At 40.8% G+C, this 26265-nt stretch overlaps 1 protein-coding gene across 1 annotated transcript in view; it reads left to right on the top strand.

Annotated features, from left to right (window-relative positions):
- rnf13 (ring finger protein 13) overlaps positions 1–26265 on the top strand; it is a 45934-nt gene that overhangs the window by 5985 nt on the left and 13684 nt on the right. The window contains exon 4 of the mRNA XM_038715678.1: positions 10311–10433. Coding sequence (XP_038571606.1) covers positions 10311–10433 — 123 coding nt within the window. The remainder of the gene's footprint in view (positions 1–10310; positions 10434–26265) is intronic.

Here is a 26265-nt window from a genome sequence, read left to right as displayed (position 1 = left end):
TGGGTCAGTTTTGAAAAACATTCAAAATGGTTTTCAAGTCCATATAAATGTCAATGTATGTGTTGCAGCAGCCACCTTCTCTTCAAAATGATAGAAGAGCACACATTGTAGGTCTGCTGAAAAAAATATTCAAATTCAACTGTGGTTGGAAGTTAATGAAACACCATGTAAGTTTAATAACATGTCATGAAACCACTCCCAAACATTACTGCTCTGTGTTTGTAATAATGTGTGTTGTGAGGCTTCTGTGTGCCACCCCCCACCCAGCCAACCCACACACTGGTTGATCCCCAAAGCTCACAAACAGAAGGGATGATTCATGTCTGCTATCTAAGCTGGTCATTGTGGCATTCCTCACAGTCAAGAGCCCAGTTGTTGTTGTTGTTGTACAAAGGCTTTTGGGGCACAGAAGGAAGCTGATGGCAAAGTACTTTGTTTAGTGTTTGTGTGTATGTGCATGTTACGTGCTGTGTTTTTGAACATTCATAATTAGTGCCACACACATCTCAATTTAAGTATACTATATTTAGGATGATAACTCTGCCATGGCAGCAACACACAGCACAATTTTGGTTTTGTCACATGAGTCGTGGCCCCATGCTACATTTTAGGAATTATGGCTGTGGTTCTGGAGATGATGGTTAGCATTGTAAAAGCAAATTCTGACATTTTACAGTTTACAATTTCAGAATAGGCATTTTTTAATAAAGGGAGCTTGGCCAGTTTTCACTACAGCAGTTCAGATGAGGGTCAAAGAATTAATTAATTCATGTATTTAGTCAAGGTCATTATAGCAAGATATACTTGTGTGTGTGTGTGTGTGTGTTGAATAAGTGGAAAGTATATGTTTTCGTGTTTGTTGATATGGGCCACACTAAAGGTAGGCTGTTCTGAATGATGTGTCAGCTAAATCCAGGCAAACAGCAGGGATTATGATATATTAGTCTTATGTAAGATTTTGTGTTCTAAAAGCTGAGAAATGGCTTAGTCTCTCCATTAATGCCTCTTAAGTCTTAAATTCACATTTAATCTGCATCTTATTTCTCACCTCCTGTCCTGCTACCGTCTAGTCGAGGAAGAAAGGCCGTTTGCTATGTAGACATGCTGCCCTAGTCCCTGAGGGCTAAACTCAATCTGTCCATTTTAAAATTACCCTCCTCTGCCTTGCCTATGTCTGCGTCTGTCTTGACTGCGTTTGGTGGCGAGCCTTTATAGACCACTGTAATTTGCACTTGCACTCAGCAAGATTTTAACATCAGAATACAACCAAATTACCATCCACACAGTTATCACAGATTAAGGAGGAGTCAAGAAGAACTTCCCGTCTCCCTCACTGGACATGCTGAAGATGTGCCATGTTTATCAAACAGTGATAATACCTTTTTGGTCAGTGAGACAAATTCGCGGAAAAAGTGGACTAGTCCAACTTCTCACTATGCATACACACTGTAGATAGCTCAAGATATGTTGCAGTTTCTGATGCCGTTTAGATTTATGTAAAACGAAGTCTCGCTTTTGTTTTCCCCACCACAACCTCCTCTTTTATATACCAGCATTATTTGCACCTGTTGTTCAGATGAAAGTTGACTCATACAGATTGTGTGAGAGTGAATAACCTGAATACATAAAACCTCTTTTCACATACAGCACATGTACTGTGTCCCCACCTACTAATGGAACAGTTCTCTCACAAATGCATATGCAAAATTGGCACACGTACTACAAGGCCTTAGTACATCTGGGGTCTCATTACAGAAACATTTCCTAACTGCTTGTCCTATCTTAAGTTGCAAAGAGAGAGCTTTCTCTTACAGAAGCAGTTCTTAAATTCATGCCATTGTCCTATTCTATCTCAGACCTTGCATCTTATCTTAACTAAAGAAATCCTAACTAAAAATGTAAACTTGATTCTTCAAGCCTGTATCTGTGTTCAACACTAGACTGCCTGGCTTTCTCACTTTACTTGTCACTAGCTTGCTAGCTTGCTATAATGGACAAGGCATTACATTTTAGCTTCAATTTTAGCAATAAGTCGGTTTACATTTTTTTAAATTTATTTAACCTTTATTTAACCAGGTGATCTCATTGACATTTAAAACCTCTTTTTCAAGAGAGACCTGGTCAAAATAGCAGCATATTGGCAGATATGACAGATTATATACATACACACACACATATTGACAGATATGACAGATTATATACATACATACGCACACTTATTGACAGATTGGCAATATTGTTGTTAAACATTTATGCCAATAAAGCTGAATTGAATTGCGAATACGAACACCAAGCACAACCACAACAGCAAAGTACATTTAACAAGACTCTTAAGATACACAACTAAACAGTATAACCTTTGACCACTTAAAAGTACAATTTGTACATGGGTTAAATTATTTTAATGAATTATTTATAAAAGCAGTGACAACGATTAATAGCATCTAGTTCCAAGTCTTTCATCTGGTCTTTAAATTCATCAAAAAAGATCAGATTTCTCAACTGCAAGTCAGTCTGAAGAGATGTAGCACATTGATCAAATTCAAAAGTAATCATCTTGGCAGTCTATATATAGCCTACCCATTCATACACGGTCCGGGAAATGTAAAAACGTCATCATATGGTTCGAGTAGCCTTTCAGTCATAATTATTTGGTATTCATGTTGTTCCCCATCTTCATTGTAATTGCCATACAGACCTGAGAACAGTGGTTCTGCTTTTTTTAAATTTAGGACAGGCCATCTTAATTTAGGATTCCTAATTTAGGAAATTCTTTAGTTAGGGCTGTTCTGTAATAGCTAAATCCCTATCCTAAGATAAGATAGGATTTTTTCTAAATGCGGGAAATGTGCTTATCATAACCAACATCCTAAATGTCATCCCAAACTGAGACAAGAAATTTCTGTAATGAGACCCCTGGACTTCAGTGATTAACTTACCTTTCTGATTTTGTAGCTAAAAGTGAGTTATAAAGTAGTTTGTGAAATGTAATGTGTATATGCTCTTAACTATGCTCTTGGTAACCTTTAATTATTTTGAGATAAACACACTTGAAATGTTGTAGCCTTGCTGCAGCTGTATAACGCCTGGAGAAACCTCTGGCATCACAAGGCAGCACAAGCCTGTTTGTCTCCCGAGGATTCCCCACAGGGAATGAGGCTTCAAACAGAGCCCTCCCTGTTTCTACTTACACAACCGGAGCAGTTTACAGTTGCCTCATGGTCTCAATGCAGGGCCACTGCAAGCCTGGGTACACCCACAGTATGCAACAGTTATGCTGTGTTTGATTGCTGATGTGTACATATTAGTAATGTACATTTTGGAGATCAGTGTGGAGTTAAAATGTAAAATATAGCATAGCAGCCTGTTTAAAATTAAAGTAAAAAAGAATTATCACACTGCCTAAACTGTGTGTCCCAGTCAATATTTGAATGAATTGGATGGACACTGAAAAGATTGTTTGTTTGTTTGTTGATAAATCAGGCAACATCAAAATGTTAACTTGAAAAGGTGACTGATGAAGAAACACTTTTTAAATTTGTATGAACTAGTGATAAAGTGATTAATTGTTTGGCCAAATAATCGGAGCTGATATCTGGTATTTTGAGATAATCGGTCGACGTCTGCGCTCACAAAGCCGATAAACAGAAAATGTCTGCGGACACATCTGCAGGCAGAACTTGTCGCTGTGGCTGCTGTGGCACGATGTTATCTCTCCCCCATGTGTGTTTTGGGGAGGTGGTGAATGTTAACACATTTGTCCCATCCTAAATGACAACAAATCTAATCTATAACCATTTCTGGCTAGTGTTATTATCAAAATAGTTGCCGATTAATTCAATAGTAGACAACTAATTGATTAATCATTGTCGTTCTACCGGAAACATTCTGGAAACATTCTGGAATCTACAGCATAACCCCACTGTATTTTTCTATTTCAGTAATCAATAAAAATTCTAGCTAAGTTACTAGCTAAGATAACCATGTTCATTAGATTGTACTCTGCGTGGGACAAAAGAATTAAACATGACTTTTTTATTTTTTATCGGGATTATATATTGGCCGTTGTCCGCCCTGCTCTCTTAATATCGATAGTCAGCCATTGAATAACGGTTGACCGTATGAATGGTCGGTAGAATCACTTCCCCTGTTTGGTCACAAAGGTACTGTAGACCTGTAATTTATTTGCATTAATTCAAATTTAATTTAACACTTTGGTTGTAGTGTATAAAAGTTCTGCAAAGTTTTGCAGCAGCCGTACCACAGTTGTTTAAAGGTTCCCATATTAATTAACTACTGTTCAGCCTTAATTACAGGAGATGCAGTAAATGAAGGTTAAGAAAGTGAGGACCGGGATACAAACTGTTAACTCAAGATTCAGCATTGTGAATTTTTATTTGGATATTATACATCTTAAAATAACTGTGTTCCCTTTTTCTAGCAAATTCTTGACACGCCACATGGCACTTTTTATTCCACTTTTGTACCCGCTTTCACTTCCACAATTATAGACTGAACTATAAACGCAGTCTGAGAAGAAATGCTTGGGTTTCCTTAGGAAAGTCTTTGTGGTTTGCATAGGACAGCAACAGAGGAAGTTTGGTAAAGTCTCTGAAGCATTTACTTACCCTGTAAAAATATAAGTATTCCTTTTTGTTTACCATTCAAGCCTGGTGTTTCTATATGAGGGCTTTTCACTTCTACAACACGATCCTACATCTAAATCTCCTTCAATATTGTGTGAGTACCTGACTAATTTTGTTGGCAGAGTGTATCTACCTTGAATAAATAAAGGTAAAAAATTTGGTAAATACCACTGTTTCCACAAACTTCTCTGCAGTTATTTACTCACGCTCTGATTGAAATCTAAAGACGAGAGTTTGATTGAAGTTGTTTTGCTTGTTGGAAGAGTTTATAAAGAGGCGGCAGGATCACATCTTGCCTTGAGTATCACATTTTGTGCGAAATATGCTTTTACATTGAGCATGATGTGGCTGCGTCCTTTGTGTGGGAAGTTGTATATCAATCTTGTTTCCCCTGTGCTTGCATGGGTCTCCCCCGGTTGCTCCAGTTTCCTCCCACAATTCAAAGACATGCAGTTAAGGTAAACTGAACACTCCACCTTGCCGTAGATATGATTGTGAGGAATGGTCATATGTCTGTGTTAGCCCTGTGTGTAACCCACTACATTCACTTATTCAAGTGAATTAAATTGTACTGACATTTAGACAAAATAGGCCAAAGGTTCACTTAGCTTTTTCTTAGCTGTTCACTGTGTCTTTATCAGCACATTGAACTAGCTCAGGTGTCGTCATGTGAACCATGTGTGAGAAAGAAAGCTTTCAAGGAAAAGTAAAGCTCGGAAAAAACTTGGGAAAAGCTTGTAAGTGGAGATTATGTTGTCACACATACGTTCCCAAAGTTAAGAATGGACTTCATGCTCAAATGTATTTAAATTAAACTTAGAAAATCTGGAAGGCTTTAAAGGACACCAGAATGTCCCTGGGCTCTAATTTGAGAACCACTTCTGTTTTGTTAAAGGCCAAAGGTGTGATGACAACTATTGTTCATCCTTTTGGTTTCAGCAAATAATAAAACCACTTACCTGAGTCATTTGTCTTGTGACTGGTTCTGGTAAATGTATGGTAATGAACTAATCAGATTTTTTACAGAAGATAGTGATCATTCCTGTCTGTGTCCTGTGACTTTACTAGCTTTACAAGCTAGTGTTAGCTTTTTTTCACTTTCCCCACCCACATTTTCTTAGCCAGTTTACATTGTGACCGGAAACAAACCCACATTTGTTACATTTAGACTGTAGACGCCCCATTTCACTGGCATTCATATCCAGGTTGAGTGCAGTGCCAGGATATGTTTCAGCAAGAAGGTGAAGGGTCAGTGCCTCTGGACCCTGGTAATCATTGTAGTAAATAGTGTTATTATTATAGTAATGTAATGATTAAAACTTCTGGGTGCAGAGAGCAAAGCTACTTGAAACTTAGTCTGTTTGTCTGAAAGCGAGCTCTATAGCTTCGCCTATATACTGTTGTGGACATGCATCAGGTAGCAGGTTTTGCAGTGGTTTAGGCAGGTTAAAGTGGGGAATCGTTGAATCCCAGTGTGCGGTCACACAAGCTATAATCTGCTTACAGGAAGCCCCAGTCAGGCTAGAGCAGGATATTGATACCTCAGTTTTTCCCCCCATGTGAACCCAGAGCAAATCTGCAAACAAGACCTCAGCGAGACGTTTAGTGAGAGGATCAAGTGCAATCTCTGTGCAGTAGTTTGGAAACGTCCACTGGAGAAATCTCCCCCTCTTCCCTCTTTAATTCAGCAAAAACAGAAAATCCCACTTACAACGACATGAGAGTGAAAAGACAAACTAAAGGCAGCTTTAGACTTGTAAACTGCTAGTAAACTAGCAATATTTTGACTTTTTCTCAATTGAAAGACTATTGGGTATTGCCATGACATGGCCTGTCTGTGTCTTTGTTGCTGTTAATTACATTTATTCAGCCAAAGGGGTTCGACTCAGTTAGGAAAATAAGAGCACTGACAACAGATCAGTATTTGGTATCAACAGATAAGTTGTGGTATCAGGAGAGGGAAAAGTTTGATCAGTGTGTCCCCAGCTACATTTGCTGTTAAGCCCCCCTTCCCCATGATAACAGATGGGAGCTCCAACATTCAGCCAATTAAGTGCCCTCACACTGGAAGCCTTGTGTTTTTATTATAAAGGAGGTCATTATGCTACAAGTTTCCACATATACTTTAAATTTTGTAAGATACATAATTGTCATGTGTCTCTCTTCTCATCACTTCCCTATGAGACACGCCACTGTTTAATTGTGCAAATGGAAAGAATGTGTGTGCTAAAATATTACCCTACTTCAAAATCACATGCTAATTATGAAGAAGTTGTCCTCATTTAATGTTTTTCCAAACTTTGACACCTTGGCTCAAGACTATTGCAATAAGGGGGAATTCAGTTTGACATTGTTACAACACAGGCATTCTGGTTTATAGTTTTTCAACAAACACAGAATGGTGTGAATGCATAGGACTTTGTCCTAGTGATGTTGGATTTAGATAACACTCACAACTCTCATAGGGGCATGAGACAGCAGAAGTAAAGAGGGCACTACAGAATGATCAAATATAAATATTGTTACACAAAAAAAGCCATCGTCAACCGCTTATCCTGCGTACAGGGTCGCGGGAGGCTGGAGCCAATCCCAGCTGACATCGGGCAAAACGCGGGGTACACCCTGGACAGGTCGCCAGTCCATCGCAGGGCCACACATAGACAAACAACCACTCACATTCACACCTAAGAACAATTTTAGAGACACCAGTTAACCTCGCCTCCATGTCTTTGCATGGTGGGAGGAAGCTGGAGCACCCGGAGAGAACATGCAGACTCCACACAGAAAGGCCAGGGCAACCGGGGTTTGAACCAACGACCTTCTTGCTGCGACAGTGCTAACCACTGAACCACCGCACCACCCCCCATGTCAGAAATCAGTTTAAGGTGGTATTAGATTAGTCTTTTGGTGTTTGATGTAACATCCTTGGACACACAGCATTTTTATCTACATCTCCTTTCAGTCTACGTATTCAGGATTTCCACTCCTTCCCCAGTTATTTCCTGTTTTTCAGTGCTCTCCTCTCTGCATTGTCCAGTTCTGGCACCTTTTGTTTTTAGATGTTTGTCTACCCAACAGAGGGCGCTCTTGCCGCTGGTTTCAAAGTCAGGAGGAGGAATGTGAGGCAGTAGCACAGTTACATCATTTAGCAGCAAGGCAGAGCTGCACTGGAGGAGGCACCCAGAGGTGACGTGGTGTCGGGCGGTGGGTGATTCCTCACATGTTTCTCCCTGAATTTGATCTTTCGTACGTCACATCTTATTAATGTTTCACTGTGATCAGTCAGCGACTTTTGTCTCCTCTGTTGTGCAATATGGTTCAATTTGGTGGTAAATGCGATGTGTCACTTCGGTCATTGTCCATATGTGGCTCAGCTGCTTTTTTGGATTCATGTCAGCGTGGCAGCCGGCAAGATACGCTCACAGAAAATCAGTTTGCTGCTAGCAGACGTCGGCCCTGTGTGCGAACGTGTGAGATAGAAAGTGCTGACTCTCCTTATATATACAGGCTGGAAGTGTTGGCTTTAAGGGAGAGCGAGAGAACTGAAAGTGAGTGAGTCCCAGAGCAGTCCACACATCCTGTCCACCACCTGGCTAACACACACAGTGGTGTTAAGTACACTTGCATAAGAGCAGCAGAGATTTAGAAATGTATATCACATTAAGTCCCTCCCTCCTCATCTCTTGTGTATTTTACTTTCGTCATCTCCTCTCCATTTGTCTGCTCTGGTTCTTTTGCTCTTTCTCTTTTCTAACCATCTGGCTGCCTCTTTTTGTCTTCACCTTTTCTATTTTTGTCTTTCTTCATCCATTTTTTCCCTCCTGGTTTTCCTCTTTTGTCTGCATTTCAGTGGGTCTCTGATTCCCTTTGCCTCCATATTTGTATCGTTTCCGTCTTTGTTCTCCTTCCCTTTATCGCTCTTGTCAGCCTCCCTGTCTAACCCTCTGTCTCTCTCCCTTTTCTCACTATCTCCCTCTCATCTGTCACTTCAAAAGCTGTTGTTGGAAATTGGACTAAGACAGGAAGCAGCAGAGAGGGAAGGAGAGATGGGAAATACAAGTGCCAGAGTTTTTCAGGGCAAACTGAACGCTATTAGACTCTGTGATACACATCATGTAAAGACCTACATCCAGGTCTTTGTAATAGTAATAATAATCTTTATTTATAGAGCACTTTTCTTAACCATGTTACGAAGTGCTTTCACAAGAGACAATAAAATACATCAAACAAATAAGATTCACGGTAAAAGCAGGAAGAAACTTAAGAAATTAAAATAAAATACAGGTAAAAGAAAAGTTGAATTAAATCAACTAAAATCAGGAAAGGCTCTCCTATAAAAGTATGTTTTTAAGAAGGGATTTAAGAGTTCACTTACTCAGCTGCCCTGATTTCTGGCCATATAAACACACACACCATTTTTGTGCATTAGTAATATTCTCTTTCCGGTGGAAAGTTCTTTATTCATAATGCATGCATTACCATGTTAAATTTATGTTTGATTTGAAAGTGTTACATCTGGGGCTGCAGCAGAACTGCCTCTTGGTATCTTGGTAATTTTAAATTTTTGGTTGTGTTGGATGTTGTTAATCTGAGAGCAGCGTGAGGAGCTGAACAAAGAAGGCCCTGCTCAGACTTTGCGTCAGGGAGCTGAAAGTGGGTCCTGGGTACCTGTATTGCGTGTCTAGCCTCTTTAGCACTATAAAGGCTCACTAAGCAGGTCTCGAAAATCTGACAAAACGGTGTGATTTTGGAAAGGACTGCGATCTGCTCACAAAAGGCTTTTAGAAATGCAGAAAGAATCTTGTTCTTCAGCGCTGATGACATGTCATGTAGCTGTGAAGCCACTTCTAAAAAATGATTTTCAGTTAGTGACTTGCCTACAGCCCATCAGCTATCGACCTAAATCATAATGAACACTGTAAAAACTCTCGAATCCTGACATTATCCCGATATGACGAGTGGTACCTCAGAGGTGTGAGAAAGTAAGCCAATTGACATTAGAGGAGACATGCTCTGACAAAGGAATGTGTGAGTGAAACTGAATGAATTATTATTGATCCTATTTTTGAAAAACAGCAATTTGAATACAGACAATCGTTTTTGTAGAAGGGTTTTTTGTTTGTGTAACAAAGACTGCTCTTTATATAAGTAGCATAATTAATTTCTATTCCATTGTTGCTTTTTGGGGCTTGTAAGTGCTTTCTCTAAATAACAGATAACTAATTTATTGTATTGTAGACAATTACTGACCCAGTCCGACATCAGAGGGAAAACCAGAAAATATTAAATTTTTTCTTAATAACCGTAAAAGCATTCTCTGTGAGACACACTGCACTGCACAGCCTACAGCTGTGGCTCTATGAGCTTGTGTCTCATCGTTTCTGTTTGTATATTGGTGCTTTTCGGAACCTTTGTTATTTATTCTTTGTATGTTATGTGGAATGTTTTACGGCTGCAGCGTGGGTGAAAGCCCAAGCTAAATTTTCCATTTCGTGGGACAATAAAGTTAGTCTTGATGTTGAATCTTGAATCTCTTAAAAAGACTCCTCGTTTGACTCCTCACTGCCTGTTTGACTTTCAAGGAATGACATTTGCTTCAACTTGGATGTATAGCCCTCACGTATTTCTCTGACCATGTCACGTCTGATAATGTCATCCCCACAGGGCTTCCTGATTGGGGCACGGCCAGAAAATGCATGCCAGCCTATCGAGCCCCCTCCGAGGGACAACTTGACGGGCGCCTTCATCGTCCTCATCAAGCGCTTCGACTGCAACTTTGACATCAAGGTACAGTGCTTACACCGGTGTGTGTGTGTGTGTGTGTGTGTGTGTGTGTGTGTGTAGGTGTGGTCAGAGATGGATGCTGCCTGACTAAACCACGTCTCACCCTTAATCAACCCCAACGTCCCAACATAACTATTTTAACTTCATATTTAACCATAGCATAACCATTTTATTCTGATAGCTAAACAGGACACTCACTGGCTGAATAAAACTATGTAAGAAACTTTCAGTGCTTCTTTGGAAATTGAATGTCTTTTTAAAATTATGCAGGTAATTGAAAACATAATTTATTTGAGCAGATGTTCATTTATAAGGGCAGCTGCTAGACGCTGCCAAAACTATACAGTGTGTGCGAGGGACTGTACACTGCTGAGTGTTGCTTCACGCTGCATTTATATCTACAGGCGGTGTTTCAGTGTTTGTTTCACTGGCGCTCTTTCATCAGCTGGTTGGGATAGGAAAGCAGGAAGTGGCCATTTCCCTAAACACAATTTCCTGCATGAGCATCTATCTTGTTCTACTGCCTCTTGTCTTTTTCTTCTCCTCCTGCGGAGTTGAAAAAGGTTCTGTTTGCCTCAGAAGTCAGTGAAGCAGCTGAAAGATGGAGAGAGCTGGTCTCCATTAGTCAAGTGAGGCAGCAGGCCACGTGCAGCGCCGAGAGGGTGGTGTGCGTTGGGAATAAACAATAACTAACCTTAGTTAAAGCCTAACTGGCGTATGCAAAGTCAAACACAGTGACGATAAATTGACCCAGCATTTTAAGTTGCACTGGGTTATTGCCAGTTTTGAAGGAAACACATCATTTGTTAATTTGCATACAAATGGAATTTGCTGCACCAATATTAATTGCCTCTGTAATTTTCAGCTAGTACGAATGAAATCTTAAAGATGGCGTTCAAAATAGAAAGCGCAAACATTAGTATTATGGCCATTGTTGGCAAAAACAAACAATATTACGGAGTGGGGGGGTATTCTTTGAAATTAAAGTGATAAATTTACAAGAAAAAAACCTCACAAATTTACAGGAAAAAACCCTGAATATTCTCTCAGATTATAGTCACAATGTGTGCTTGATCTTGAAGATACATTTCAAGGTCTTTTTTAGAACCAGCGGACACCCTGAATTGTAGATGCTAAAGTAGTGAACACACACACCCTATCCCCGGTGATTAGAAAAACATGTGTGTCTGGCTGCTTGATAAATGGGGAAGCAAGTGAATTATTGAGTTTTATTATTAATGCAGCACCCTCTGCTGATTCCCAAGGATGATTTGTGCCAGAAGTAAAATGATGCAAAGAAGTTATTTCAGTTTTTTTCTTTTTGTGTGTATGTGGGGGTTTTTTGGTCAGAAAATAACTTACGAAAACTTGGTTCTTAAATGCATCTTAAACTTCCTGTTTTTCATGGATTCAGAGTAAAACAGCAGAAAGAACAGAAAGGAGATGAGTAGAGAATAGGGAGCGTAGATTAGGAGAGTCAGAGCAGGGATGAGTAATGGGGTGAAAGAGAGGAAAGCATGCGGCCTCTTTCCATCTCTCTGTCTCATACTTTTCAGTCTTACCTTTTCCCTTCTTGTTTGCCTCCCTGTTCATTCATGCTTGCAGTTCCTGTCTATCCCGTTTTTATTCTCTGTCTATCTGTCTCACTCTTTTTTCACTCTGTTGTAACTCTTAACCAGCCATGCGGCCTTATAAGGGCTTAATGCATCACACGCACTCACTCACTCATAGAAACATGCTGACAGACAGGGCAGGGAGGTGTTCCCTTTGCTGGAGTGTAACCAGACTCCACTCCACATAGCTTTGTGTTGGACAGACACAAAATACACACACACACACACACACACAGACACACACCAGTCTTTCTGAACTTTGCCAGATTTGCCCATACACTGTTTTGGCCATTTAGCCTCCTGCAACCCTCAAAGGAGCAGCTTTGACTTACTGAAGTTTGAGTTCTGGTGGTATTTTGAGTCTATCCTTCCAGCACTTTTTCTCCTGGTTGTCTCATAAAAAAGTACATTAATGCTATAATGCATTTCTTACCAGCACCTCTTTGTCTCTGATTAGTTGTTTTAGGCGGCCATCAAGTAAAACTCCGGAACATATTCATCTTTAGAAGTTGAATAGGTTTTATTCATATAATCACGATGGCTGGGCATGGCGGGGTCACTCTGCGCTTTTCAGGTGAACAGGAGACAGCGGCTCTGCAAGTAAACGCCAGGCTCTATGGATAGTAACCAAGGCAACGGCTTCTGTGCGCTACACAGCTGTAGCCTATTTAACTTAAGTTAAAATTATAAGCTACCTGATGGACCTTCATCTTGTTTTGCAGGGATGCTCTGCCATGCTAATTCCCTCCTGTTGATGTCCTGTTTAGTAAACAGTAATAGATTCTGGAAACAGCGAGGATCAGTCTCTCTTCCAATGATTTATGCTGCGCGTCGCGTACAAAACATTAAACACAATTCAACTTCGGCAGCTGGCGGGTGTGTGTGTGAGGCGAGCATGACCGCAACAGTTTCACGGGAACGCACCCACTTGTCGCTACGCCTTGTGCTCGACCACTTCACCTCACTCTTAACAGGGAAACTTGTTACTGAACACAGACTGTTTATGCTGCTCCCTGCTAAAAGAAAACTGTTTCTGCTGATATCCGTTCAGAAAAAAAACTGATGGTAACTTGTTTTAACAAGCTAGATAAAAGGTTATGCCCTGGCAGTGGCAAATCGCTTTGGTTTTATATTTGATTTGATTACATTAATGTTTAAGTTGAGATTTACAAGAAATATTTTACTGCTACTATGTAAAGCGAATACTGCTGGTAAAAAGCACCTTATTTGTTTTAAAGTGTTTACAAACCACATGTTATTGCACTTTTGTGTATAGAGCAGTACATTTAAATTAAAAGTGCACAATACACTACTTTAGAATTCATTATTCAATTTTGTGCATAACAGTGCGGTTAATCGCAAGAAAATCATGCAATTAACTGCGATTAAAATATAATCGTTGCTCAGCACTTATAATCACATATTGAATATTAACTGTTTTTGGCTGCTGGTTAGGCTTCACTATGGCTATTTGCCATTATTTTAGCATTGCACAGTGACCCACAGAAACTTTCAAAGCTTCTTCTAATTAATGCAAAAAGTGAAAGATTCCTGCTGCAAAGAGGATAATGCTACTTGTCCTTTCAACTCTTCTCTGTATTTATTTGATATATTTTGGCTTTACTGTGAAGTTACTGTGAGGTACCACATCTGCTCTTGTAGAAAGGTCAGCCATTAACAGCTTACAAACGTAAAAAATATTGGGCAATTGTTTTAATGTACTCCACAGCCGATGTGTTACAAGAGCTAAATACAATTTTCCTAGATGGTGCTCGTTCCTTCCAGATCATACCGCAAAAAAACATTTTCTCTCTTGTCTTTTTTCGCTGCCAGATGTAGCTCTCTTAATAAACCCATGTGTTTACTGCCTATAAAGATGAAAACTAGTTTAAATAGTCTCGCTTTGAAAATTATTACAATACGCTGGGTGTTGTCAGTAGGATTGAAACTAGATGCTGTCTGACGTTTGTGTGTTAGAGAGGGTGTCTTTCTGTCTTTCTCATATATTTCTTTATCTCATTTCCTATCTCCTTTTCCCCCTCTCTCTTTCCTTACTCCCTGTCCTGGATTTCCTCCCCTCCATCTCCCGTATATTTGCCCTTACACGCACGCACGCACGCACAGCTATCCCCTTCCCCTGCCTCTCTCTTTGCCTTTGGCAGTTTTTGTCTCTCCTCCACTCTCCTAGTTGCTTTTTCATCTTTTCTTGTACTGTTGTCTTTTTCTCTTCCTCTGACACACACACATACACACACACACACACACACACACACACATTCAGTCAGTTTGTTGCTAACATTCAGCTGTCTACCTTGAGCCCACTCCCTTCCTCCCTCTCGCTCTCTTTCTCCCTCCCTCCCTCTAGTCAGGCTCAGTTCCCTCCAGAAGCTGCAGGGAAACAAAGGAATAATAGATTCCATCTTGACTGAGGCACTCGTGTGTGTGTGTGTGTGTGTGTGTGTGTGTGTGGTGAAGGGGTGTCACCCCCCAACATGCCCGCTGTTTCGTTCCATTACCTTCCATCTCTTTCTGCCCCTCCGCATCCTCCTCTATAGCATTTAGCCATTAGCATCCAGTGAGCAACTGCACAGAGTTTTAATGGATCCTTTGCAGTAATGGGTAATAAAACGGACACTCACCCACTTAACCCTCCGTCAAGTGTTAGCTCCTCCACCCGTGGAGTGTGTGTGTGTGTGAGAGAGAGAGAGAGAGAGAGAATGTGTAAGAGAAAGTGTGTGTTGAGATAAAATATGACAGAGACCAGGTCGAATGGTGAGAGAGAGAGTGTTTGAGATGGGGAGGGGTGAAGGGGATCAAGTAAAGGGGTGTTATTAGGCATTCTCATTGTGTGTGTGTGTGACAGCGAGAGAGGAAAGCATTCCTCCATGGATGTTCGTTTTATAAAATAAATCTCAAGAGACAGGTTTTGCACTTCCTGTGTACTGGGATTGTTTGAGGAGGTGGGGGCGTGGGGGGGCTGATTGGTGACCTTTTTGAACCTTTCTTGGAGGGGGGGGTGGGTGAACAGGAAACTCGATACCCCTTTCCTCTGCCGTGCCTCCTCCCTTCGTTCTTTACAGACTGTCTGTCTGTCCTCCTGCTGTCTTTCACTAAGACGCACACAGACAGCAGGTCTATACATTGAGACATAATGTCCTCGTTATGTTACATTTACTGACATGTCGAGCACTGTGGAACCACGTCGTTCACCTCTTTCTTCTCTTTCTCTTTCAATCATCTTCACATCTTTCATTCATTTAGTCCCTCTCTGCTGCCCTCTATCTGTCATTGTTCTCAGTTTTTTATTCTCTCCTCTTGTCTTTTCTTTACACTAGTTCCATTGAGTAAACTGAGTGTTCACTGGGTTAAGTTAAAACAACTTCTCCATGAATGGTATTGGGGTGCTAGTGGGGAAGAAAAAACAACAAATCTAAAAGGACATCAGGCACTTGAAAGTGAACTTATGTACATTTTACTTAACAGAAGCCAGTGCACCTACAGTTGGCAAATATAAGGTTAAAGTATATTTTTAGTCACTTGTTAAACACAACACTTGCATATCAACACCTTATTAGTTGATATGGCAAACTTGTTAGCAAACAGTGGCTTATTTATACAGCCAGCAGTTGCGTTTCTGTTCAACTGATGAATGTAGGTGTAATATTCACTCTGCTCTCAACTCCTGTGGGAAATATCTGACTCTTTAGCTGCTAAATGCTAACAGCTAGTCTGTAACTGTGTTTGTCTGCTGTTTGGTGCTGAGCAGGTAGTGTGCAGTGGGTATTTACAGCTTTTTTACTGATAACAGCTGTCTGCTCCAGCCAAAAACAACACTTGGAGAGGGGAGAGAGTGAACCAAGACGGTACAGTTGCAAGCCGGACAGCTAAACACTGAGCTGAAAGTCACTATGAAGCTTCATAAAGCTGAGGGAAGCTGCAGATTCAGGTGATGATTCTCTGCAGGCTCCTCACTAGCAGTGACCAGAGTATTGTGTGAAAGCACCCTTGTGGCTGGTATAGATGACGGCGCTTGTCTGGTGCAAAACTCCCCATCTGAGAACAAGGTCATGCTCTGAGACAGTCCAAAGCCTGCCTGGCAAACTGCAGTTCAGACTAAACGTACAGTCGGGTATAAATGCTTTTTGTCCTGTCAGGAAACTGTGAACTTCCTGTGGCAGGGCAGAGATCAGGCATCATACTCTAAACAATTCTCTCATTCAAAAAGTTTGCTGTTACACTGTACAGTTATTATAGAGACACAAGCTCGACCGATAAAAAAGCCAGGCCAATTTAACAAGAAACTGCATCATTTAGATACAGTGATGGCATTACTTAATTTATCTAACAGAAAGCACTGACAAGTTTATAATTCAGCTGCAAAATGTTGCCCTCAGTTCATATCTTGTTTACAGTTCTCTAAAAAACAAATGTAATGTATCCTTATCATAATAAGAATAACACTAATTGAGGTAGAAAAGGAAGGAAAATTAAATAACAACATAACCATGAAAGAATATACTTACAAAAGGATAGTAATAAGTAATAATAATAGCCAGGTCCAGGTGAGGTAATCAAGGCCCAGTGTATATTTGAACCTGTAGTCTTGTGAAAAGTGATTTCCTCTTCAGTTGCTCTCTAGATCTCTTCTACAAATGTAGACCTGCTCTATTTCTCTCATTATTTCAAATATAAGGAGGTGGAGAAAACCCAAATCGCTAACAAATCAAAATCAAGCATGAGCCGGCCTGTGACCAGTCTTGTGAGTCCAGACAGTGAGGCTTTGTTAGCATTCGGGCAGACTTGTTAACCCATGTTTTAACTTTTAGTAATTCATGTAATGACAATTTTTGGTATAGCAGTTTATTCTCTGTTAAAACTTACACCTATACGTTGCGAAGACCAAGATCTGGTACACATGATGATGTGAATCCATGACGGCGTACAAAGAGCCATCAGTGTTGCTGCTGGAATCCAGTGAAGAAGAAAAAAGGCGAGAGGTCAAAGTCCCCCTGCTTATCTTTAGGTGTGGTTGTGCCAGGCTCCTTCTTCTTCAGTTTGTTATCAGCAAATCGAACATGTCTGAAAAGATCTTGATGAGTTGGGAGTGGTCACAAGGACCTACAGTATAATCTGTCGTGTCTGTGTCTGTGTGTGTGTGTGTGTGTGTGTGTGTGTGTGTGTGTGTGTGTGTGTAAAAAGTCTAAAATTGTCTGGTGTGACTTTGCTTTGGCCAGCTGGTCAGCGTTTGCTCTAGTGGCTGGTAATTTCCCATCTAACCTCGCTTGCTATGTTTTATTGTGCGCCCTGTTTGTGCTACAGTGACCTCACAGCCCCCAAGGTGCACACACACATACACACAGAGGCCACAGTCTTTATTCAAACAATGATCTAGCTTCCTGCACACGCTCATTCAGTCTCATGACATGGTATGACTATGGCAGACTGGATGTATGACTAGCTTGTGTGTGTGTGTGTGTTAGAAAGAGGGAGAGAGAGAGAGAGGAGGGCAAAAGCCATATCTCATGTGGTTGTGTTGTTTTTTTCTGAGCTTTGTCTGTTGCAAGTTGTTGTGGCGACAAACTGCACAACCTGCTGCTTTTGGCCTATAGGGCACACGTGCATACATACACTCACAGCCTGTCTATACGACATGCAGTAGTTGTAATTGCAGATCAAAATGTCTTTGTTCTCGTAAATATCTCTTTTTACACACGTGTCTTTAAAATCTTTATCCAGTCACTCGTTATGACAAAAGTGTCCTCACCTGTGGGCTCATACATTCAACACTGATTTGGCTGCCAGTGTCTCTAGCACTTTCCAGAACCAGGGCTTCAGAGTGCTTCACTGTTACATAAAGACATTTACATTTATTCATTTGATGTTTTTGTCCAAAGCAACATACACATGAAACAAAAAGACAATAACAAAGCATTGAATAAATATTTAAATCAAAGACGAGGATAAACTAAACAATAAGAACAAAATAAACAAGAAGCATCATTAAAATATGTTGTAGTTATCTTTATGACACCTTTAGTGTCAATATAGTTTCTTTCTCTCACACACAGGAAGAGAGGTGCATGAATTACAGCTGTGCAGTGGTATCAGTGTACATGGCCTCTCCCTGCAGTTTTATTGAACTCTTTATCTAATCAGCAGTCTGGACCTTGAAACTAAAACCCAGCTCTGCCCTGCACAGCATTCCTCTGAAGCACTAAGGAGAGAGGAGGGCGGGTATAAAGGGGGGGGGTGGGGGGGTGGAAGAGTAAAGGCGGGAGGGTGGAAAAAAGAGAAGGGGTTGGGCAGATTTCTGGAGAAGTTGGCAGTTTGGGTGATATAACAAGGGTAACGAGGACAGAGAACGGAGAGAAGGAGGAGGTTAAATTTAGAGAAGAGGTAGGAAGGGAAGAGGAAGTGAAAGAAGGGGAATTTTGGGTGGGAAGTGGGCAGAGAAGGGAGGAAAAGATGGGCGGAGGAATAAAAGAGGAAGGGTGGGAGGAGAACGTTTGTGGAGAGGAGAGGAAAAGAGAAGGGGTTGGGGAGGCACAAGAGCACGAGGAGAAATGAGTGTATAAGAGGAAAGAAACGATGTGAGATAGAAGGAGAGAGACAGTTAAGGGAGGAGGAGAGAGGAGGAAATGAGTACCTGATTGGGAGCTGCTGTCTAACCAGCAAAGGAGCAGAACAGGGCCTGGCTGTATTTGATACAGGTTAGGAGATTTGAACCAGTGGAGGAGTTCTTTTACAGACCTCCAAACAGCCTTTCTATATCAACAAATCAAGCTCCTTTTGTTTTTAACTTTTAACCCCCCCCCAGAAGACTCAGAAGGTGTATTTTGGGCAAAATAAATCACTTGACTTGTTTTGTTCAGGTCTGGAAGATGAGGAGAGGAGGGGAAATAGAAAGAAGGAAAAGATGAGGAGGAGTAAAAGGATGGGTATGGGTGGAAAGTTGCAAGTGGAGAGGAAGGAAAAAGAGGATGGTTAAGGGTAGACGTAAATGTTGGACACGTGGTCCATCCGACCAGGCCCTAACAGAGAGAGAACACCAACACCAGCCTCAGCATGTTGTGCTACCAATAAACACACACATAGAGCTGCAATCTGATAATAATGTCCTAAGAGTAAGTGTAAAGGCATGGAAAGTAGTGATGCACCGATGGTGATCTGACTTTTTCATTCCCAATACCAATACCTAGGCTTTGGGTATCGAGAACAAATGCCGAGTACCGATCCGATACCAGTGTGAAATTAATGAGCTGTATAGTATAGGCTACTGTTTTTCTTAAATATTTTCTCTGGGCAGTAAATATTGTGTAACCCAAGATCAAAGCTGAGCACTCTGGTATAGAGATATTGACACTCAGACCCGAGACCCACTGCATTAAAATGAGACCCTACCTGACTTGATTAGACTATAGAGTATAATTTGGATCCAGCTATAGTTTCATACTTTTGGTTTCTCAGAACTGAGCGGACAGGGGACATAGTGTTTGGTTTCACTGTTTTCTTCTTACTCTTACTGCCAGCAACCGGTAGAATAGAAGAGCTTTTCAAGTTCGGTGACATTTTGCCAAAACCAGGCTCATAAACTTTCTTAATTCACTTAACTTAGACTGGTGACTGCAACAAGCAGCACGCTGGTCATTTATACTGCCTGAACTTCACAGGACAGGAGTGTGGTAGAAAACTGGAGGAGGAAATAGGGCAGTGGGTTAAGAAGGAAAAGGAAAAGAGAGGGATTTACGAGCGAGATGTCGTCCCTGGTGGAAGAGGAGAGGCAGGGAAGTAACAGTCTGTGTTTTAGCTGCAGAACTGCATGAGGAGGATGTGCAGTGTTGGCAGCAGATACACACACTGGAGTGAAGATGCAGTAATTACTGGCACACACACACACACACACACACACACACACACACACACACACACACAGTGGTGATGCAGCAATAATTAGTGATGCTATCAGCAGTCACTGTCCACACCACTAGTCTTACAGACACTAGTATATGAGTGGAAAGGCAGATATAACCTCTGTGTGGAGGCGGTCATTTTTGTCTTTGGGTAGATAATGCCAACATATTGTCATTTAACTCCTATCTGGATAGCATGTTTGTATAATGACCTTTTAACAGAATATACTCATGGCAAAGTGCCATATAAAGCGTGTCCTGCTGAGTCAAGGTTGAGTTCCGCACTAGTGAGTCAGGCAGCTCCAGGTGGCACAGTACACACCTCTAGTCAACTGTGACCAAAGGGAGTAACAGTGTATTTGTGCACATACACAAACAAGCACACAAATATCAATAGTGCAGTGACCTGTAGTGGAACTGCACTGAAACACAATATTTCCCCCCCATTTTACAGTTGACGGGAAACAAGTTTTGTTTTTTTCTCAGCAACGCCTTCCTTCACATTCATTCATTCCCACACATTCACAGGAAGCTGCCCAATACAAATACACAGTGCAGTGCTGTTGGCCTTGGAGCAGCTGCAACCTTTTTGCTGAAGGGCACGAAAACTCTTAAAGTCCTTCAGTTCAACAAGTTTGAATAGAAAAAGAGATACATATATGGCTAAACTAAATTATAGCAGCAACTCCTGGAGTAAACAGTCACTGTCTGAACTGGCTCAATGTTATGTTCACCCTCTCCACCAGTGACTTTGCCTAAAATAAAATACTTGGTTGAGTTGGGAAAAGATCAGGCCCCTATCTGAATGAATGGGGGAAGAGCCATAACTGCATGGATAGAATCTGCAGTAAAATCTGATTAAAAAATTGCTGAAACAGTTTGATGACTTTGCCCCAAAATAATTTTAGGTTTAAAAAGCGTTTTGAAGTATGTTTCCTGCCTCGCCGGTTAAAAGCAGACGATTGGCTTTCCTAGCAGGAGGGGCGGAATAACCGCCATCTTGGCGTTATGGGCTCTCCCTATAGAATTGTATTGAGGATTCTTAAAGTGGCGTGTCTCCTCCTATAAAACGTCTCTGGTAAAAACCATATTCCAGATCAGGGTTTAGATAGAGAGAGCCTCTGTGTCTTTATGAAATATAATGTTGGCAGCAGTTACTGCCTTCGCTAATCAAGTTTTGAGGGATGCCCTGCAGATCTTTACTTCTGTGAAAACTTATCACCAAGATGCAAACAGTCAACACTTTTACCTCAAAGATGTAGTGGCCTGTATTTGGAAACTGAGAAGTTGATGATGATATATCTTGAAGGCCAATAACACAAGTAACACTAGTGTCATTAAATTGTGTAATATAAGATGTTCAGTTTCCAATTGCTTTATAGTAGCACCACAAAAACACCATAACGTAATGTTTTCTGACATTTTTTAGGTAAGTTACTGACACAGTTTGACATGCTTTATCATCATTAAACCGGAAAATGATATCAAATCTGTGTTTTGATTTCAAATCCCATTTCTGCCTTTTACTTAGGACTTACATGTCAAACTGTGTTTTTAACCCGCTGACAAAAAGCTTCTGGAGCTTGTTAAATTCACTCACAGGGCAGCCAATTAAGTGGAGTCCAATCCTTCTTTTTAAAAATCCATAATTGGTCAACCTCACGAATAAAACCTACAGTGTCTGTACTGCAGGCCAAGTCAAAATATGGTCAGCACACCACGGGGTGCCCGATGAGAAAACAAGCATCAGAGGCTTATTATGCTTCCTCTTTTCAATAAAAGGCCTAATAGTACAAAAAAGGAAAAATAATGTGGACGTTGGAAGGCAGGAAAAGAGAAACTTGAGCCCAGGTCACATGACAACAAAAGATGTAAAGTTGCCCTTTATAAAGGCATTTAGCCACTAGTTTTTCCAGTGTAGCTATGTCTTTAAATGTGAAAACTTAGACTATGAATAAAAAAAGTACTAAGAAGCTAAATGTTGCTCTGTCAACGCTCTTTGGTAAAATAAAAAGGTTAAGAAGTTAAACTCATATGTGAAAAGCTACTTTTTGCAGAGTGATATGATGATGCAGGATTGTTATGTGCGTTCCCACAGGGATAACGCAATTAAGGGGTTTAATGAAGGCTGTTAAAATGACATGTAAGATGGTGCTACAGCTCAGCACAATGGCCTGCAGATGGTAGAAGCATGTTGATGCATTCTTGGTTTAAGCGTGTGTGTGTGTGTTTATAGCCACACACTTAACGTTCTATTGATTTTTTATTTCTAGAGGTTTCACATCTCATTTTCACTTTCTCGCGGTCTTTTTCCCCTGCCTTCCTGCCTGTTCCATCTGTTTCTTTCTCCCTTTCTTCAGTCTCTCAGGAATGCATTGAACGTCCTTATCTCTGCCCATGCAAACACCCGGGTGAGCCAGCAGCATAGGTTGAATTCCTCTGCAGATCCCAGGCAGACACACCAAACCACACTCTGAGGCTCTTACTCTTACTGTAAAATCCCCATGAAAAGACACTGAACTAGACCGGCCAGTTTGTTGAGAGTTAACACCAGGCGGGGGAACAACACTGTCTGCTGTCAGCACCTACATCTGATTGTTTTACCATCTAAGTAGAATTTAGCAAGTAAAGCATGAGGACAAATTTACTAGTTCACTAATGACCCGTATTATCCACAACTGTCCAAAATCTGGCTTGTGGTAGCTATTACTGTAGTTTCCTATTTGCCTTACTTGAACACATTAAGGCGTAATATGATGCAAACTACATGCACATACCACACCCATGTCAAAAACTGTATGTAGTGTGTAATTTATCCTACATAAAACTCTAGATAAGAGCAAGGAATCCGTCAAGGTGCTGCATTGGCCAGTCGGACACATTCAAGCACAAATTCCTGGTAGATTACTTTGTAACTTGAACGGCGTATTTCTACTGTTACCTTGCGATCGTCAGGAAGATAGATAAAATAGTTGCTGTGACCTTGCTGTGATAATTTTCTTGAGTTGTAAAATCCTGTCTAAGGGGCGAATTCACAACAGGATTGCGCGGATTTTGTGGCCGTTCTACCTGCAAAAAGAAGCTGTGTAATTCCAGCAAAAGGGTGAAATGCACCCATCACTGCTCTGCCAAGCAAATAGTATCTCAGTGTTCCTTTGCTGTTTGTACTTATTTAAATTAGGTAATGTGCATAAAATTGGCCCTGCGATGGACTGGCGACCTGTCCAGGGTGTACCACGCTTTTCGCCCAATGTCAGCTGGGATAGGCTCCAGCCCCCCCGCAACCCTGTACACAGGATAAGTGGTTGACGATGGATGGATGGATGGAATGTGCATAAAATTTTCCCCTTTCTATGCAAATGAGACGAATTGAAAAAAAGTCCAATTCACAAACACCAGTACTAATAGCCACACAAATTTAGAGTGAAAGTCTTTGCGTCTTTATAGAGTTGGTGGTAGCTGAAGCGCTTTTTATAAGACTTTCCACAGTACTATATATACTGGTTATCACCACGAGGGAATGAAACTGGAAAACAACATAAAACTGACTGCTGTGAGAAGCGGACACAATTTTGCACTGTAATTGTCCAGCAGAGAGCAGAGTAGTTAAAGAACCCCAAATAACAATCACTGATAAAACATGAGGGAGTCAGAGAAAAACGATAGACATCCCAAAGATAGAAATTAATGGCGAAGGGGATAGTTAATAGATAATTAGAATAGTTATAACTATAATTGGAATACATTGTCTTTCAAAACAAACATTTAAAGATATAAGTAGAAAGATTTGTTCTTGCAGCTGCATTTATCACATTTTTTGACTCAAATATTGCTTAACCATGCCGTGTGATACGCTACTCCAATATGCGTTAAGAGCAAATATTACCGCGACCGCAACAGAAAATTGCAGATGAACATCTAACAGCAATTTGCACTGAACTAAAACTTTCTGGTGGTGTTTGCGCTGTAATATCATGAGAGCAAAATCTCTTGTTAATCGGACTTTGAGACAGGGCAGAGAGCAATGTGACGTACAATTCATGATGCTATCAGCGGCCGCAAACCATTCTTTCTGAACTTGCCCACTGGGTGTATTACAAACCATTGTGCAGTGTTTTGGCATCTGATAAGACTTTAAACACATGAATCTGTTACTCGAGGTGGACTTGCAGCCCCCTGCATTGTTTTATTTCTGGGCTGTTAATTCCCCCTCGTGTTGCTACTATTGGGAATTAGGTTAGATAACATTAACCTGAAGCTACATCATACAATGAAGGCCTCATAGGGCTGATACGCAGCCATCAAATATCTGTACTGACCACAAGATGATAAATTTCCAGCTCTACCAGCTTAGATGACAATGATTGATTGATTCAATTGTATGTTTGCTTTGTGGAAATGAATCAGAGCGGCACAGCGCAAAATTGGAAAAAGAAGAAAGAGAGAAGAGAGAGAGGAAGAAAGTAAAAAAATATAAATATAATAATATAAAAAATATAAAAAGTCAAAACGAAAGACAAATGCCATGTCAGTGATGTCTTATAATCACAGCCAGAACTCTCCCTCTACCTAGATCCTTCCTCTAAACAGACACACACACACACACACACACACACACACACACACACACACACACACACACACACCCAGACACAATATTTTGTGTGTGTGTTTCACGTATCTGCCTCTAGACGCACACAGTAGCCATTGATACCTCCACACAATACACCCTCACAAGCCAACACATGGGATCACAATGCTGCGGCTGCCATACACTCTGCTTCACGTATGCCTGTGCATAAAATTACAATGACAAGGAACAGACAAAAGACAGTGCTGTTCTGTGTTAGCATCCATGCAGGCCGCACCACGCACACACACACATAAACACACACTGTTCAACCCTCACAGGTCTAAATGGATTTCCTTGCTTGTATAAAGAGGCCTGGCCGAGCTGCAGGGCTATCACACAGCACTCATACAACCCCTGATTGCTCAGGCTCTTATTATTTGACAAAGCAGATGACTAGTGTGACCCAAGCTCAACTTTTTCTCCTGCACTGCATCACATCATGGTCTCACTCTCACCGTCTGGTTTTTAATCAGGTGCTAATTTACCACTGGAGGGTGGCACATGCTGAGACTAATAATAAACATCAGTGGCTTCAGGTAGCAGTGGTTTTAAGGACGAAAATCACTCTAACGTCTCTACCTTTGTTGAATACTATGAATCTAGCGTTAGTCTTTTTAGTATATCCATGATACTTCAGGCTGTCCCTGCTTCTGTTTTAGCATTTATGCATTTTACAGAAATGGTGACAAAAAGAAGCCTTTGCTCTCTGAATCTCTGGAACTGATTCCCAAATGCGATGTTTACTGTTGATTAAAGGAAATTGTAGCTGCACAAGATATGTCTAGACAACATTACATGTTGTGTTAGCCTGGCTATAGACATCTGAAACCTGTCCACATTTTAGACTTTCAGTGAATTAGAAAAAGGTCGTCAGTTGGCTTGTTAATATCTACTGATTGGTAGCGCCTCCTGCGATTAGAAAATTGCAGTAGGCCATATTGCAATTTCAATAAAGTTTCAGTTCGTTGTTCAGCCCCACTGATTGGTTTGGTAACTCTCCTGAAAATTGGCTATGTGAACACAGTGTGAGAATGAATAATGAAGTAAGGTTGCAGTGCAGTTCGGTCTGATTATCAGGCTAATGTGCTTTAGCTCTGGCTGTTTAATACACCAGAAATGTGAGGATGCTCAATGTTAAAGTTTTGGGGCTGCTTTTTCGTTACTCGGCTGTGTTGTGTCAAAACTTTGTTCTCTGGATGCTATAACAAACCAAATCCATTAAACCTATACAATAGGGTTCATTTTTGTCTTTAATTAGGAAGAATATGGTTTCCTCTAGCAGTGCTAGAAGTATTGTCGTTGGTTCTGGAGGATCGCTGCCTTCTTTCCTGTTATTTATATGCAAGACAAATAACTGTGCAGGTGTTTTCCCCCCTCAATTTCAAAGGAAACATTCCCTGGAGCCCTTGACTCTTTATTTTATCAGTTGATCCACATTCACAAAATAACACAGGTTTTTACAAGATTTCAGGGTTTTTGGACGCTTGTCTTTGGATTTCTGCCTTTTATGTCACCTATGAATACCTAATATTACAAGATTGAAGTCATTTTAACAGCCGTACATACACTAAATAAGAGACATTTGGACACCAAGAACTTGTCCAGCTTGTTATTTCGGGTACGGCTTGCTGTCTCATCATATTTATGTCACAATCACATTTACAACACAGTTACCTGGC

The sequence above is a fragment of the Micropterus salmoides genome, unplaced genomic scaffold, assembly GCF_014851395.1.
Source record: "Micropterus salmoides isolate LMB-PRFRI ecotype aquatic unplaced genomic scaffold, ASM1485139v1 Ms_hic_scaffold_13, whole genome shotgun sequence".
NCBI classification, from domain to species: domain Eukaryota; kingdom Metazoa; phylum Chordata; class Actinopteri; order Centrarchiformes; family Centrarchidae; genus Micropterus; species Micropterus salmoides.
Note: the sequence above shows the minus strand (reverse complement) of the source record. Positions and strands in the feature narration are given on the sequence as shown.